Source organism: Pteronotus mesoamericanus, unplaced genomic scaffold (genome assembly GCF_021234165.1).
Source record: "Pteronotus mesoamericanus isolate MK-2021 breed Mesoamerican mustached bat unplaced genomic scaffold, CSHL_Meso_final scaffold_174, whole genome shotgun sequence".
Lineage (NCBI taxonomy): Eukaryota > Metazoa > Chordata > Mammalia > Chiroptera > Mormoopidae > Pteronotus > Pteronotus mesoamericanus.
This window is the reverse complement of record NW_026555309.1, coordinates 12,371,200-12,388,080: the sequence shown is the minus strand read 5'-3', so window position 1 is coordinate 12,388,080 and position 16,881 is coordinate 12,371,200. Positions and strand designations below refer to the sequence as shown.

The 16,881-nt window shown below is 35.4% G+C and overlaps 1 protein-coding gene across 1 annotated transcript in view; it reads right to left on the bottom strand.

Moving 5' to 3' along the window:
- SLC26A7 (solute carrier family 26 member 7) overlaps positions 1-16,881 on the bottom strand; it is a 77,298-nt gene that overhangs the window by 40,118 nt on the left and 20,299 nt on the right. The window contains exons 5-9 of the mRNA XM_054590052.1: positions 15,121-15,285; positions 9,647-9,799; positions 5,281-5,363; positions 2,825-2,972; positions 18-131 (exon numbers count right to left, since the gene is read on the bottom strand). Of these exons, the coding sequence (XP_054446027.1) occupies positions 18-131; positions 2,825-2,972; positions 5,281-5,363; positions 9,647-9,799; positions 15,121-15,285 (663 nt within the window). The remainder of the gene's footprint in view (positions 1-17; positions 132-2,824; positions 2,973-5,280; positions 5,364-9,646; positions 9,800-15,120; positions 15,286-16,881) is intronic.

Genomic DNA, 16,881 nt, shown 5'->3' with positions numbered 1-16,881 from the left:
CAAGACGGGAAGGTTACCTGTGTCTTTGCTCCTGTGCTGTAGAGGCCGGCGGTCCGTCCCATGGCGGCAGCGCTCGGTATGCAGAAGAAAAATGAAGAAATCACGTTGCTGAGGCCATGAGCCAAAAGTTCCTATAAGATCAATAATATGAGAATATATCATTTCTTAATACCAATCAGCTTTTACAGATCACTGGTACAACCTGTCAAACGAGTCTTATTTATATTCATTTTCTGTTCTCTTCGCTGGTTGTGATTTAACCATAGTAGGAAAAAAAAATTACTGAGTGATTAGATGAGCCAGAAACGGTTCTAAGTGCCTTACTCATTTAATCCTCATAACAACCTTATAGGAAAGTATAAGATAATTTTTGTCTCTGTTGACAATTTCTCCCCTTTTAAGTCACTGTAAACAAGGCTTTTGTTTTCACCACTTCATGCCCTTCCCAATGCTAAATCCAATGGGTAATTCCTACCTTACTTGACCTAAAAGCAGCATTTAATGCAATTGCTTACTTTCTTCTCCTTAAAGGCTCATGGTAGGTCCTTCTAGGACCTCACACCTTCCTGATTTCCTCCTACTTCCCAGGCTACTACCTCTCAATTTCCTTTGTGATTCCTTCTCTTCTAGCCAATCAAAAATATTTGACCACTTCCCTATCTAAGCCTTAGCTACCTGAATACATATTACAATTCCCAAATTTGTATCTCCCAAATTTATATCACACTTCTAAACTTCAGACTCCTACAGCCAACCTGTTCCTCGGTCATCTCCACTTGGATGGCTAGCAGGTATCCCAAACGTAATCGGGCAATTGCTCTCTACCTCCCCCAACCTGGACCCCCAAGTTCTTCTTCAGCTCAAGTAGCAAATGCTTGGGCCAAAAGCTTTACAGATATAGTCACGTGCCTCATAATGATGACAGACCAGTCAATGACAGGCCACATATAAATAGTGATTCCATAAGATTGTAACAGAGATGAAAAATGCTTATCACATAGTGACATCTGTAGCCATTATATTATAGAGCCACATATTACTCACATGTCTGTGGTGTTGCTGGTATAAACAAACCTAAGGCACTGTCAGCTGTATAAAGTATACACATGTAATTATGTATGGTATGTAATACTTGAGAATAATAATAAATTACTATGTTCCTGGTTTATATATTTACTATATTATACCTTTTACTGTTATTTTAAACTATACTCTTTTCATTTAATAAAAACAAGATTTTGCTGTAAAACAGCATGCCCTGTTAGACTGGCAGCAGCCTCATATATCTCGTGTTTACTGCATCTCTTGATCACATTATTTCTTCTTGTGCTTTATTTAATCTCATGTCATTTTGTACAATAACGTGCTGCACAGATTTGTGGTATTGGAGCCATGGGCTACGCCTTATACTACAGGTGTGTAGTAGGCTATGCCATTTAGGTTTGTTTCATAGAACTCTGTGATGTTTGAAAAATGACAAAATAGCCTAACAACACCTTTCTCAATACACATCCCCATCATTAAGTAGCACATGACATTATTTTTGACGTCTTTCCTTTTTCCCAGGTGGCATCTATATCAATGCAGAACCTCTCCACCTCCCTTCTCCTCCATTGCTACATCCGGGTACAAGTCCTCACATTTCACCCGGGTTTTTGTGAAAATCTCCTAATGTTTTTCTGCCTTTCCTGTTACCAGTAAACAGCAGAGACAAATATCCCTGCCCTCACAGAACTGACATCCTAGTGAGGGAATGCTGACAGTAAACAAGATGAATATGTCAAGTAAAGCAGAAGGGGGGAGTGGAAAAATCTGGAGTTTAGGGTTTTAGCTTACCAGTAAAGGCTTCCCTGAGAAGGGAACTTTTAAATAAGGGTAGCGTGGATATCTGGGGGAACAGTTTCTGGAAAAGGGAAGAGCAAGTGCAAAGGTCCTGAGCCAGAATCATAATTAGTGGGTCTAAGAAAAAGCAAGCCACCAAGTGTGACTAGAACAGAGCAAAAAGGGATAGAGATCGGAGGAAAAAAGGGATGGTGGCAGGCCACGCAGCACCTCGTAAACACTGGTAAACAGAGTTTTAATCTGAGTACGAGGGTGTGCCCCTGGGAGGTTCGGAAATGAGAAAATGCATGGTCTGTACTGTGCACCAGGTTATCCTCTCCTTCTTAGCCCAGTGCCTGGTTCAGCAGTAGGAGTCCACACATCTGTTGAATGAACATATATGCTTCTATACCAATGACAAAACTGGGACTCAGAAATAATTAAGGCTACATAGTGTCAGAGTGAGATGAGACATAGGTAATACATAGGTAATTTAGCGTTTCTAACCAGTATTCCACAGCTGCCTCTGTACACCCTGCAAGAATGTAGGGCCATGGGGCTAAAACAAGACTTTGGAGAAGGAGATTCACTAATATGAAAGTACGATCAACATTATCTTCATCCTTCAGCATTCATAAAATACAGGCTCACATATTTTAGTTTTTTACTAAGAAGAGTACTACTAGTATTATTTGTATTTTAAGATCCATAATTTTTAAAAGTAAGCACTCAATGATAATACATTTAGATTCTCTCCTAAAAGCAAATTTAAAAGAAAATCAAGATGTCCCTCTTTCTAAAAGGAAAATAAAATTAGAAACCAACCCATGGACAGATTTTCATCTCTGTATGAATGATTTAGAGATTTTTTTTCTTTTGTCTTACCTATTCTTGTCATACACTTATGAAACTTACATTTTTTATAAGTTCAACATGTTCAAGATCTGGGAGCATACAGTACAATGATACAATAGTTGTGGAGAGGGACCAGGGCATACTCCACCTGGTTGTCGTCAACTGAATATTTGAACTTTTTGGCAGATCCTTGAGCAAGAGCCAGAGAGGCTGCATAGCCTACGAGTGCCACTCCGAACGCTTCGGTGACTACTGCAGAGAGGACGCTCATTGAGGGAGCCCGAGGTGAAGGAATGCTATGGAAAGAAACACGATGGTGACAACTTCATGTAATTTCTGTAACAACTTGCAATGAACTCAACTGTGGTAATGACCCTGAAGTTTATATAGAATAAGTAAAATTACCATGAGAAAACCAAGCATCCTTGACCTTAGAAGTTTAACATTATTTAACAGAGAAGCAAAATTGCAAGAAACATCAATGAACAACTCCATGCATCTGTTGTTTGCACCCAGGTTGACCACAGGAACTGACTCAACAAAAATGTTCTGTATCAGAACAGAAGCACATCTGGATCATTCTTTCATATGAACCTTTCCAAATATTTCTTTGACTGGCATTAGAGACTGCATTCCCTTCTTTGAACACTATAGTGCTGTATGAGAACACTAGTCTGCTGTAAGCTACAATTCTTGAGTCAGTCCTTAAATTTGCCATTGAGTTCATCTTCTTTTTCTTTGTACGTATTTTATACTTTTTTCTAAAAAGATTTTATTTATTTATTTTTAGAAAGAGGGAAAGAGGAGAACAAGATGGAGAGAAACATCAATGTGTGGTTGCCTCTTATGCACCCGTCACTGGAGACCTGGCCCACAATTCATGTGCCCTATCTAGGAATCGAACCAGCAGCCCTTTGGTTGGCAGGCCAGCACTCAGTCCACTGAGACACACCAGCCAGGACTGTGTTCATAGTCTTAATTATATTTTTAACTTGCTCCTTTCACAACACACTTAACTATGCATCACATATGCTAGCAAAAATATGTATAAAGGTTCCATTGACACTGTTGCAAAATACAGGACCACAGTTAACTTTCTCTCAGTTTTGAAGAACTATTTGAATATTTCTTCAACTAATACCTGACTATTGTCTTACTGTCTTTTGAAAACCACTTGCACCAAGTGAAGTATCGTCATCATTTATTTATTCCCAATGATTCTTTGGGAGACTTATCTCCCCTTAAAAAAAATCCTCTGGGACAAAAGAAGAAAAAGGGAAGGGAACACATGTTGATTTAATATCTAGTATGTAAGTAGCATGCTCAGCCCTTCCATAATAACTGGATGGAGAAGAAACCATTTGAGAAAGGTTAAGGAATGTGTCTAAATCACAGTGACTGTACAGCTGAGATTCGATCTCAGTTTCATCTAATTTCAATGCCACATTCTTTCACTGATTTCTTTTAAAGGCTGGATCTGGAAAGTTCACTCAGAATAAGGGAGAATTGGAGTGGATGAAGAAGAGGGATAATTTTTTTTACCCCCTTGTTAAAGTTTGCCCCCAAAATAAATTGACTTGGAGCATTGCAGGCCCTAAAATATGTGCTACACAAAGTCTTACCATTTCAAAGTATAAGAACTGTTTCGTGAAAATTGAGACTGCCTAATTATTAATAACAGTAAACTGACCTAGAAAGAAATAATAAAGTGACTTCTCAAGGTGGAAAAGTAGATAACTTTTTAGAAAAACCAAATTGACTCAGATAATCACATTAACCTGTAACTGCATAAAGGCTAACGACAGAATTTTTAAAAATTATCTTTTTAATCTCTGAAATATTTCTTTTTGTCCTTCCATTTAATGTATTTAGCAACTAAAATTTGGGACAGGAAGATAAAAATATAGAGGACTCAACAACTATTTTTGCCCTCAAATTATAAATATTGGTGTGTATATGGCCCATTAAAAAGAAATAACCCCTAAGATGCATTCTTATTTCTGAAGATGGCTTTGTTTTTTTCACTCGACATTTGGAAGAACATTTTGCCCATTTAGGGTGAACACTTTTTGATGTTAACCTTCCTCCTAGTTCAGAGGAAAGCTTTAAGACAGTAAGAAAACCATGCCTGCTTCTCCACTCTACCCTTTCCCTCACCATTATACGCCATCCAGGCCTATGGGTTTGCTATTTCAGATAATGCTTGTGTTCTTCTACTGTGTTTTAAGTGAAATAAAAATAGTGATAAGAATATGTAATTGGAATGGGGAAGACCAAATCCCAGAGCATGACCCTAATTTGGAAATTCAATGCCCTCCATTTTTTAAAATAATATCTTTGTAAATGATTTCAAAATCTTTTACCTGAAGCAATGCTATATAATAGAGTCAACTTTCCTAGTTATATGTAAACAGTCTAAGAATTTAGACTTTCTCTATATGTACATTGTTTGTTTTAATCACTTAAATATAGAAATTAATTAAAAATCTGTCCCTTACAGGTCCTTTGAAAGAAGTAAAATCCATACTACCTAGCTCCAGTCCCTTCCTCCCACAAAAACAAAGAAACATAAAAACAAAAAAGTAAGAAAAGAGACTACCTTACCCTTTTGGAATATGACCAACTACTCCAAATCCATATGTGTTTTCCATATTGGTATAATAACAAGCAAATGATGCAGCAATAATCTGTGTGGTTCATTTGGAAAAAAAAGAAAATTATTAGTAACCTTTCAAACACATTTTGGAAACTGTTTTTAAAACTAAACATTTTTCATGTGTCCCACAACTGTCAAGAGGAATGTAGCAGTTTTCAGACTTTTTAAAATTAGGAAATTTTGAAATTAAAAAAATCCTTCTGAGATTTGAGAGCACTTAATTTGCAGTCTCAAAAATTAAACGGCATTACAATATATTTTTTAAATATTCTACCCCATGTCAACCCAAAAATTACAATTTGTAAGGGGAGCAAAACACAGGATCTAGCAATGTGTGTGTGTGTGTGTGTGTGTGTGTCCAGATACAACAATCCAATGTTAACATTTGTCTCTTGAGACATGAAAGGATCCTTTATAAAATAGCATGGTTTGAAATATTGCATGATATTCCTAATATAGATTAATAATCAATAATTATTTCTAATATCTTTGAGTATTTTTAGATTGTGAGTTTTTACTATTTCTTGAAGTAAAACATGCTTCCTGGAGTCTCTGGTGGTCTACACCCTGTTTTATGAAATACGACAGATGAGATAGGATATGATGAGAGAGTTCACATGTTCTCTGCCTGTATCTATAATCATCTCTAAATACATAATCAGAACCCAGCCTGGCCTTTGTTTTACTAGCCCTGCCACCCTAAAGTTTTGCATCTATTTTCACAATTACCTTTCAACCATCTGATAATTTTAATAGGCACTAGAAATTTCTCATGGTTATGGCATCACTTTGGTAACAGTTTAGAATTGTTTATATACCACTTCTTTTTATTAAAAAGAAACGCAACATTATCTAAATTATTTAAAGTAAAAATTTTCTGTATTCATGGTGAGAAAAATAGTAATAACATGACATTAACAAAATAAGGAATATATAATAATTAATGCTCAATAATGTTGTTATGTAGTTTTTTATCATTTCTGTTTTTCTGTTCTCTGTGGTAATATTTAACTGAATTTGCAGAGGCTTTTAAAACATCAAATAGATTTAAAAACCAAAATACTTTTGAAAATTTTTTAAAAGCTAACAAAACTTTATAGGTTATACTGTTAAAATTTATAAATATTGTGATATAATAGTATTTTCTAATGAAATAGTAGTTATTAAAAATGTAGGTTATTAGATTAGTATTATATTAATATATTAAAAAATTGACATATAAAGAATTCCTAAGTCAATTAATAAATTTAATTGCTAATAATTATCACAAAATATTTACATCAGGTCCAAAAATATTGTGAGCTGTAAAAGAAATATACTACAGTCACAAGATATTGAAGATTGAAAATGTAATCATGGTGGGAAAATGGAGAAAAATTTCAAACAATAAATAAAAAAAAGAAAATGGAAGCATAGATGATGTTCAGTACACATAGTTAATATTAAAATTAAGGAACATAAACCACTTTTAGGCAGTGTCTTATTTCCTTACTATATTTTTAAATGTAATTAAACTTCCCCGTATCAATCAATTCACTGGTCTGTCTTTAATATTATTTCAATATTATATGTGTGTACAAGGCTAGAACTGTCCTTAGACCTTGTGTCAATTTGATTGTATCTAATTTAATCATATAGATACACATGGAATATAGTATATGGAATATGGAATATAGAATACAGAAAATCCATATGGATATATATGATTAAATTTGATACAATCTTTTGGTGCTCTGATAAAATGTATCAAAAGCCTTTCAAACAGTACTACTTTTGCCTCAACAGCCCACTTCAAGGAAAATAAGCTATAACATAATTAAACTCATGTGATAATACTTTGTTACAAGGATATTCACTGAAGCATATATATATATATATACATATATATATAAGCACATATTACATGTAATTATACATATAGAAGGTATGTCCAGAAAATATCCAGTCATGTACTATGAAAAATAAAGATATTTATAGAAGATACAAGAAACATTGTACATAGAATAATGACATCTCAGTCCCCTTCAAAGTAGGCACCTTGGGACCTTACACAGTTCTCCCAATTGCCATCAGCTGCCCCAACATATTTTCCTGAATCTCATTGACGGTCTAAAAATCTCTTCCCTTTCAAAGGTGATTTGAATTTTGGGAAAAGCCCAAAATCACAGGACACCAAATCTGAGCTGTAGGAGGACTGAATCACCTGGGTGATTTGATGTTTCACCAAAAACCTCTACACAAGACGTGAGGGGTGAGCTGGCACATTGCTGTGATGGGGTTGCCAATCACCAGTTGCCCACAGCTGCAGCCTTCTGAATCACCTGAATAGTTCCCACAGAGGAATGCTCAACCTTAACACAAAATCTGACGCAGATTTATTGCTCTACTCGCTCAGTCATTTTGAATGTGCTGGCCACACAGCACACATGCCCACTCAACAGCGTCTACCACCTCCACTGATTACTACAGTGAAATCACCATTGTTCACACATGTGCACTCTAGTCCACTCTTCTTGGCTGCCAGGTTACATCGATATCGCGTAAACCATTCTCATTATATTAACAATGGCTGGACTTTTGGGGATATGTATCTGTCTACCATCTATCTGTCTTTCTATCTATCTATCTATCCATCTATCTATCTATAGAGATCTATAGCTATATCAAAATATATCTATCAATAGATATAGAGATCCCCTTATTTCAAGCTCTCTTTATATATCTATATACCTATCTATATATATATATATCTATAGCTATATATCTCTATATCTACATCTATCTATCTATCTATCTATCTATCTATCTATCTATCTATCTATAATCTCCAGCTGTATCCCCTTGTAGGTGAGATAGAGCTGGAGTAGAAAGGGGTAGGCCAAGAGCCTAGCTCTCCCCATGGTGACATATTCTGCCAGAACTCAAAGGAGCAGAATCCTCAATTCTAACCTGCCTTTCAAGGTAATCACGTAAGTATTTTAGTCAATATAGGAGAGCAGAGCCTGCTTTATTTAACATTTTGAACTATAACTTTTAAGTATTTGGGCCCGCATTTGCCTTGGCTCTTGGAAATATTGGGGGCAAGAGTGCATGAGGATTTCCTTTTATTTTTTAATAGGGATAATTCTTACTGTCTTTGCTTTGAAGGAACAACAGTTTTATTACTATCTCAAGATCCTTCTTACATAAGGTTAATTTCCATTTTTAGATTCATAAAACTTATGTAATAATGCTTCCCAAGATATAATAAGTATTTCTTAATACCCACAGGACTTTGGGATAAAATAAAATATTTCACAGTTATTGCTGTGAATACTACCAATAATCATAGTACCATCCACTTTTATGGCTTATTTGATATAGACACATACACACACATTATATAGATAACATCTGTTACATGCATCTCCACAAATTATCCAAGTATAGCATCAGACAAGGTCTAGCTATGGAAAGGGGCCATCCATCTTAGTTCTACAGAAATGTTTCATATCCTTTTGAAACAGTTTTTAATATGCTAACTTTAATATTTACATAAACTTAGACCATTTCAATAGTATGAAGGGATATTTCAATAAATGAAATTGTATAGACACCACTTGTCAAATACATATATAACCAACCCAAAGACCAGTAAAAAAAAAACTAAAACCAAAACTCTGGCTGTGTTACTATTTCTTCCTCAACTTGATGCTATTAGTTAAAAGTTCCCAGTAGAGGCTCTTAAGATTTCAAAGTGTATTTTTTCTAGTGTCATAAACCTTAGAAGCAAAGTTTAATATTTTGTTTTGCCAGGTACAACAACAACTAATATCTTAGAGAACAGCCCTTACCAGTGAAAATCATAAGGAGCCTTTCATTAAAGCAAAGTTAGGTTAGTTAAAAAATGTTTTAATAAGTCTACCAATCATTAATGGACATTTGTCAATTGATAATATTTCTATGTATAATATATAAATGCCACATCAATAGAATGTGGCATCACTTTTTGCTTTAGGAAGAATCATGACAGAGATCTTTTGTGTCTCACCCTCAGAAATATCTCCTTATTCAAAATCTTAGGCTGTACTTTATTCTATTTATGTAAAAAATGAAAGAAAATGCTCTATTAATTGACAATATGTCTCCTCAAATTACTGACTCAAAAATTTACCTGTTCTTACATTAATGTACAACTATGCAAATTAGACATATTTTAATGAGAGACAGGAATAACTATGGGTTACTGTAGACAATATACAGGACCTCTGCAGGTTACCCCAACAGAGGGCAAACCTTATAGGGCAGAAAGCTAAATGTTGATCTCATACTTACCAAAACTAAATCGACAGGAAGAACAACTTTAATTTTCCTTTTAAACCTTTCATTCAACTCTTTAACCAGAACAAGCACTGCAGTGCTCAGCAAGGATAAGAGCAGTGCTTCCAGTCGAACAGACTTGATGTTTTCAAAGACATATATGTAGATCTATGATGATAAGAAATAATACAAAGAAAATTTAAGGTCACCCACAATATCACAACATCTGTCCCAAAATGAACTGAGTGACCTTTTACAAAAACATCTCAATGGTTATAGGATGGAAATGTGGGGTAGAGATGGGTGGTCAATGCAAAGCGTTAATGCATTTACATGTACGAAATTGCTTTGTCCTTGATGCTTCCATCAAACCCAAGGGTGCCTCTTTCTATGTAAGAGCACTATGTATGATTCCTCCTTCCCAGCCACTTCAGTGAGGAGAGATGCTAAAATTCAGTTACATGTAGATTTATTGTCAAGTACAGTGAGGAGATTTCATAGACTCCCTTGAACCCCACCACTCTTCCCCAAACTCAAATCGAACAAACACATGTACAAGTAACACATAAAGAAGTTAAGTACTGAATATTTAACTGATGCAAGATATTTGATCTAAGATAAATATTACTATGATGTTATAGTTATTTGAGATGCAGGCAATATTTTTCTTCTGTGTGGTAGGTGAAAATTTTTCACAAAATTCCTATAGAAAGTGAAGGGAAAGGTTCCATTTCTCATATTTACTCCTTAATCAAGGCCCAGGACAAAAATTCAAAAGTGAAATATATTCTATGTGGGATGGGATTAGAGAGATGTCAAGAAAATTCTGTTCAAATGAATAGTTTTCTGATGGTTTATCATGATCCAAAGATAAAGTTGACAGTATCGTTCAAATGATTTGTCAGGAAACATACAAAAATTCATATGTTTTAAAGAATTGAGGATTATTCCTTTCATTTTATCCATGGCATTAAAAGTATTCCATAAATAGGCAAAACTCCCAAGCCATACCAAATTGGCTATTATGTGCATTTTGAGAACATATGTTTGCAGTAATAAAAATAAGTACCCCAGAATGAAAAGAAATGTGAAAAAACCCTAGGGGTTTTCAGGATTAAAGTACAATTTGTAAAGCAAAGTACGAGATGCTACAGAAGAATATGGGTGTGGCCAAAGTGTGTTACAGTCAGCATGAAGGGTACAAGAAAAAAGTAAGCTAATAAAGAGTGTTATCCTCATGACTGTCAAGTGGGCTAACATAGAGGAGTCACGGTTAATAGGAGATGGTGGCATCTGGAAATAGAGATGGGGAAGAAAATACCCCCCCACACACACACACTCCTATAATATAGGTCTAGTAATCCTAAGCACACATTAAATTTCTCATTTCTAGTATAAATCCAGTCATCTGAGCATGCTATCAGACACTAAGCTCCAGTAGAGAAAAATTTCTGTTGAGGATCATCATTCACTTCCCATATCCCGGAGAAGCAAAGATGGTTTATATACATATGGATCAATTAGTAAGCTATTTCATCAGAAATGACCAATCTGTTTAATGAAATTAAAGTTTAGCTCAATTTGAGACTATAACACTAGTTCTTTAAATTGACCATTTATTGTAATGACATAAAATGAAAAATTTGATATGTATAAACAAATACATTTTGAGATATTTCAAAGAATGAATATATATATATATAGATTGTTATTAATTTCTTTAGAGAGGAGACTTTCTTGAAGCACTTAATGAATATATACACATGTACACATACATACATACAATCTATTTATATAATGTGTTTTTATTTGACTTTTTTCACTGACAGATTTTCAACTCCTAAAATAGTGTTGAGCAAATAGTAGGTATTCTGTAAGTATTGTTGAATGAACAAATACTTTGGTCTAACATAGTAATAGTAACAATACATTTGTAAGTAGAAGTAGATTTCATCCTGAATACACAGAACAACAAGGAAGGGAAGGACCAGATTCTTCTTTTCTCTCTATCAATACATGGGCTATATCATATTAAGGGGATTTGTAGTTATCATTCATTCATATGCTTAACATGTTTATGTAGGTTCTGTTATGTGCAATGCATTAAGCTAAATATGAAAGCTGTTTTTGCAGGAAATTTCAAGTAATCGATCTTTGATATAGTATGTCTTATTAAAAAAAAGCCACTATCTGATCCAATATATAAGTGAAAAAGAATATGCAACACTTCAAAGTTTATTAAGAAAAATAATTTCAAGAGAAAGATTATTTCATTAGAAGTACATAAATTCAGAGGTGACCTGTGAAGAACTAGAGAAAACATAAAACATTATATGTGAGGACATTTAGAAAGGCCCTATAAAAAATGAATCAGGCCGGATCATATCTACTTTTCTTGGGGATATAGGCTTTCTTTGCACATCAAAACCCCAGAAATTCTAGGATAAACACTCTAAGGACCAGCAAAAGCTTTAATTGGATTTAACACTTCTCAGAGAACTTCCTCACCCTAGGACACTGGTTAACAATTTTCAGTTAGAAGCAAAAAAGTGGCCTAACCATCCAAGCTTAGTTGGCTTTGGTGGCAGGTGCTTGTCTTCATGCCACAAACAGAAAAGAAACTACCTGGCCATATCTACTTCTTAAGACCTGTGGAAGGTCTGTTCCATAATCTGACCAGGCAGAAATGAGAACTTACCACTACCTGTGTCTGATTCAGATTGCTCCCTAAAAATGTTCCATTGAGGCAAGAACACCTGCCTTTTCAGAGCAACCAAAGACATGGATATTTTAGCCATTTGAACTAGAGAATTAGATTATTTTGGTAACACAGAATCAGGCATCTCCCAGAAAGAAGACACTGTAGAAACCATCATAGTAACAGAAGATAGGGAGCCCAAACTGTAGTAACTTAAGAACAGAATAAAGGTAGGAGGCTGTGTTTTCTCTTAAAGTTGATAGCAAAGATTGCTTGTACTGGAATTAATTAATGGACATTTTGATTGGACAAATCTGAATTATTTTAAGAAAAATGAGTGTTCCCGCTGAGACAATTAGGAGTGGTGACTGGCTCATTATGCAAGAGTCTCGTGTTCTCGATATTAATTTATGTTCCAAGAAATTTATGTAATATTATTTTTTTCTCATTTGTCTGAATAGCTTTCAAAAAAAAGTGTAATAGTTGTGAAAACTCAGAAGCAGGAAGCACAAAGTGTGAAATCGCAAGGTATTAATTCACTCTCCCTTAGGTTCTTTGAACTCAGGACCACAGCCTCTGTTCTGTCTTCTGTTCTACACCTTTGTGCTGAGGTCAGCTCTGCCAATTCACATTCTTCACAAATGATTTAAGAGCAAGTTCACGTTTACATGATCATCACCAGATTCTATGCCAAAGCTCACATTCCAAATGTCCCAGTGTAGCCTATGCACAATGCAAAATGTATTTCTTAAATCTAATGGTAGGACCATCACAATTCTTGACCATGAAATATCAGCCTTTATTTTGAAACTTTGTCACTCCAAACTAATAGTAAATGGTTCTGTGACACTGAGGAGTAAGAGCAACTCTTCTTCATTTTCCATCAACACAAAACATAGCAACTTCCACTAGCTAGATAACGTGAATTTAAAGTCAGCTATCTAAACATATTTTTAAACCTGATTCCATTTCATAATAAAAAATTACAAAAGATCCCCAAAACCACACAGTGTTTGACCTACAAGGCAAACATAAAGTAGCTTGCAGTTCACCTCACAAGATAACCAAAATTTTTTAAATTCCTACACAAAACACTTTAATGTAGCATTTTATGCACCAGAAAAACAAACTGAAAGACTAAATGTCAGACCCATATCAGGCTATTCAGCTTCTTTTAGCACAGCTTGTGAAAGGAGGGGTGAGCATTTTTGTGTGGTTATCATACATGTGAGTATATCTGCAGAGGACAATTTGTAACCCACTCATCTTTCCTTATACTGCACATGCACAGGTGAGCACACCTTACCAGCTAGAAGGCCAAGGCACAATCTGGTGCTCATTTGGTTCTCTTTTGCAGGCGTGGCATCACCAAAAGTCTTAATCTGGTCTGCTTTTGTTTGATCTAGAACTTGAAATTATGTTGCTTCCAGGACCAGTTCCAGTGTTCTTGTTTTATTAAATAAGTATATTATTGTACCTCCATATATTAAGCTACTTTTCAACCATTGAAATAAAAAAATTAAAAATAGGATTGTCTTTATCATGAAACATTAATGTATGTATATACATTGTATGTACTTGTAAATGTATATGTATACAATGCAATCTATAACATTACATTGTAGAAGATCAGAATAAGTCACCCTTAAAATACACCTCTTTGATGTAAAGGATTATTTTAAGATCATTATTTTGAAAAACAGCAGACAGTAACTTTTGAAAACAGAGTATAAATTACCCTTTTTAAAAGGATTTTAAGGGATATTTATATTTATAAAAGAAATTTCCATTTGTGGGGTGTTTTCCTCTCTGAACCAGAAAGAGTAAGATGACTCAAAGTCACAAGACACTCTGATCAATAGGGAAGGCACCAACATACATCTGCACAACAACCTTAACCTTGTTGACTGTACTTTTCCTGGTCACCTTCCAGTAACTAGCCTACCCCATACCCTTCTTTGCTTTAGGTGAAGAGTATTTAAGCCCAATTTCTAGCCATATCTATTGAGTTTTTCATCACTGAGTTTCTCCCATGTATGTATCAGATGTACATGTTAATAAACTTAGGTTTTTCTCCTCTTAATCTCTTATCTGCTAGAGTGGCCATAGCTGAGAACCTAGAAGAGTGGAAGGAAAATATCTTTCTTCCTTTACAACATAAAATTAAATAATATGAAACTTGGTAGCCTTCAAGTTTATTAACAAGACATTAATTTTCATTTAAAGCTCCAATAAAATGACTTCTTGAAAAGTCATAGATTTTAGGCCGACTTCCAATAGGCCAAGAACAATAGACTATTATGAGCATATGTTGAAGCTGGCCACACATTCCTCTGCCAGGTTCAAGAGGCTTTTAATAACTGATTGTCTGCCATTGGGGTTCCAGCCACCAATTTTGACCAGGCCTGTGATTTGATCCATACCAGGGTTCACAATTCTGAAAGAATGTGGTAGAGTGTATTATTGTTAAACCTGGCCACAATCCCAGTAGATGGCCTCCATTAGAAGTTGGCAACATATCTGACTCACAAAAAATTTTTGTTATTTCTTTTCTAATCAGCTTCCCAAATTATATCATATTCAATTGTTATTATAAAGAGTTGTTTCCAAAATTAATAAATATTACTCGCTGAACAATTTACTGTCCTAAATCACATTTAAAATATCCTGCAAGATTATATTTAAACCCAAGTTGCTTTAATATAGAAATATCTCAATATTATAAGTAATCAAGTTCTACTTTGTGAAATATACACCCAAAATATATGAACAAAGAATGTGGAAAACTTACATAAAAGAATCCAAGTGGTCCAGATATATAGGGTATTTTCATTCCCAAGAAATACTTTACTTGTGAAGTCACTACATGTGTGGCAGCCCCAGTTGTCATAGCGCTGATCACAGGCTCCGTGAACAGGAATGTTGCGCTGCCCAGTTGTAGCACATACATGGCCACCTAGGAGCCAAAGAAAAAATAAAATTCTCCCAGGTTGCAACGCAGATTAATATCCAACACATTTTCATTTCACACAGACATAAAGGAGTGATGTAAAATGGGTTTCTACAACTTTATATATTCAATATCTTGAGTTTTCTTGAGAACATTATCAAGATCAAACACTGTAAATGTTATTAGAAAAAAAAATGACAGTGTTTTAATTAAAATTAACATGTTTTTTTCCTGAATATTTACTTTCCTTGTTTTCTGTTTTTTAAATCATACATGTTACTAAAATATACTCAAATCAGTTCATATATGGGGTTCTGTGGAGAAATATCAAGTTTGTATTACCATATCTGTATTAAAAAAAAAAAAACAAAACCAGCATCATTACTTGTGCTTTTTAATATGGTTGAATCTGGACAGACAAGACAAAAGAAAAGAATTTTTTTCTTAAATGAAATACCAGGCAGTTCCTTGGGAACATGTATTTGGAGTAACCACAGTAGTTAAATGAATTAACTCCTTCAATCTTTACAGTAAGATTGGAACCAAGGGCAGGGACTCATGCATAGGGTAGGAATCCCAGCCAGGAAGAGTGAGTTGAGACTTGTGCCTCAAAAAGTTTGACCTTGTAGGACAGGCATGCCTGCTAGGATCCCCTGTTCATATCATTTGGGCTGAAGGGCTTGCCATTAGTTCTCCCTTTTCTGCCTTTCTTGTCCTGGGGTCCCATGTTTCACCCCTTTCCCTCCAGCTGCCCCTCTCACCCGCTATATTTTTGTTGGACCAGAGAGTAAAGAGAGGAATTGGCTCCTCTTCTACCAGAGGGTGGCCAGAGGTGAAACCTGGGGTTTGGCCTGGAACCCACCCCTCAGCCCCAAAGCCAGAAAGCTTGGGGAAGCCAGAGCTAAGACCACTTCAACAGGGTTTCTTTGAGATGCTCTACCTCCACTGTATCTCAGTCTCCATGGGGACAGTTGGCTCTAGAAGAAGAAAAGGTGGAGCAGGATCCTTTGTCCTGAGAATCTGAGGGCCAGGTCCTCTGGTGACTCAGGTGTCTTTGTGTAATCCGGGGCTCCCCTGGTCCATTGTCCAAGTCCCACCTTCTAATGGACCTACTCCTAGAAGCCCCATTTCACTTTTGTCTTATCTACCTCTTAGCAAGATAATAGAAATAAATTAGGTAATAGCAACTCCACTTGCTGGGGGATGGATTTCTTTTTCCAAAGGAACAGAAAATACTATTGTATTATTTTAATTCCCTAAATTTTTTTCCCATAAATAAGTTTCTTTCCCATAAATGTTTCACTCCTATTTCATTTAAGATAGTGTGCTACTCTTAACAAGTAGAGATTTCAGTTGGCTTTGGCTTGCCCCTGCTCTTCTACCCCATCCCCTCTAACTCATTTCTGCCCCTGAGCCCTGCTTCTCGCCTGTTGCCACCCCCTTCCCCGAACCAGGTGACTTTCATCATCCCCACCAAGAGCCAAGGCTTGGGTTGGGGTATTTAAGTCTTTTTTTTTTAAAGATTTTTATTTTTAGAGAGAGGGGAAAGAGAGGGAGAGAAACGTCAATGTGTGGTTGCCTTTCACATGCCCCATCCTGGGG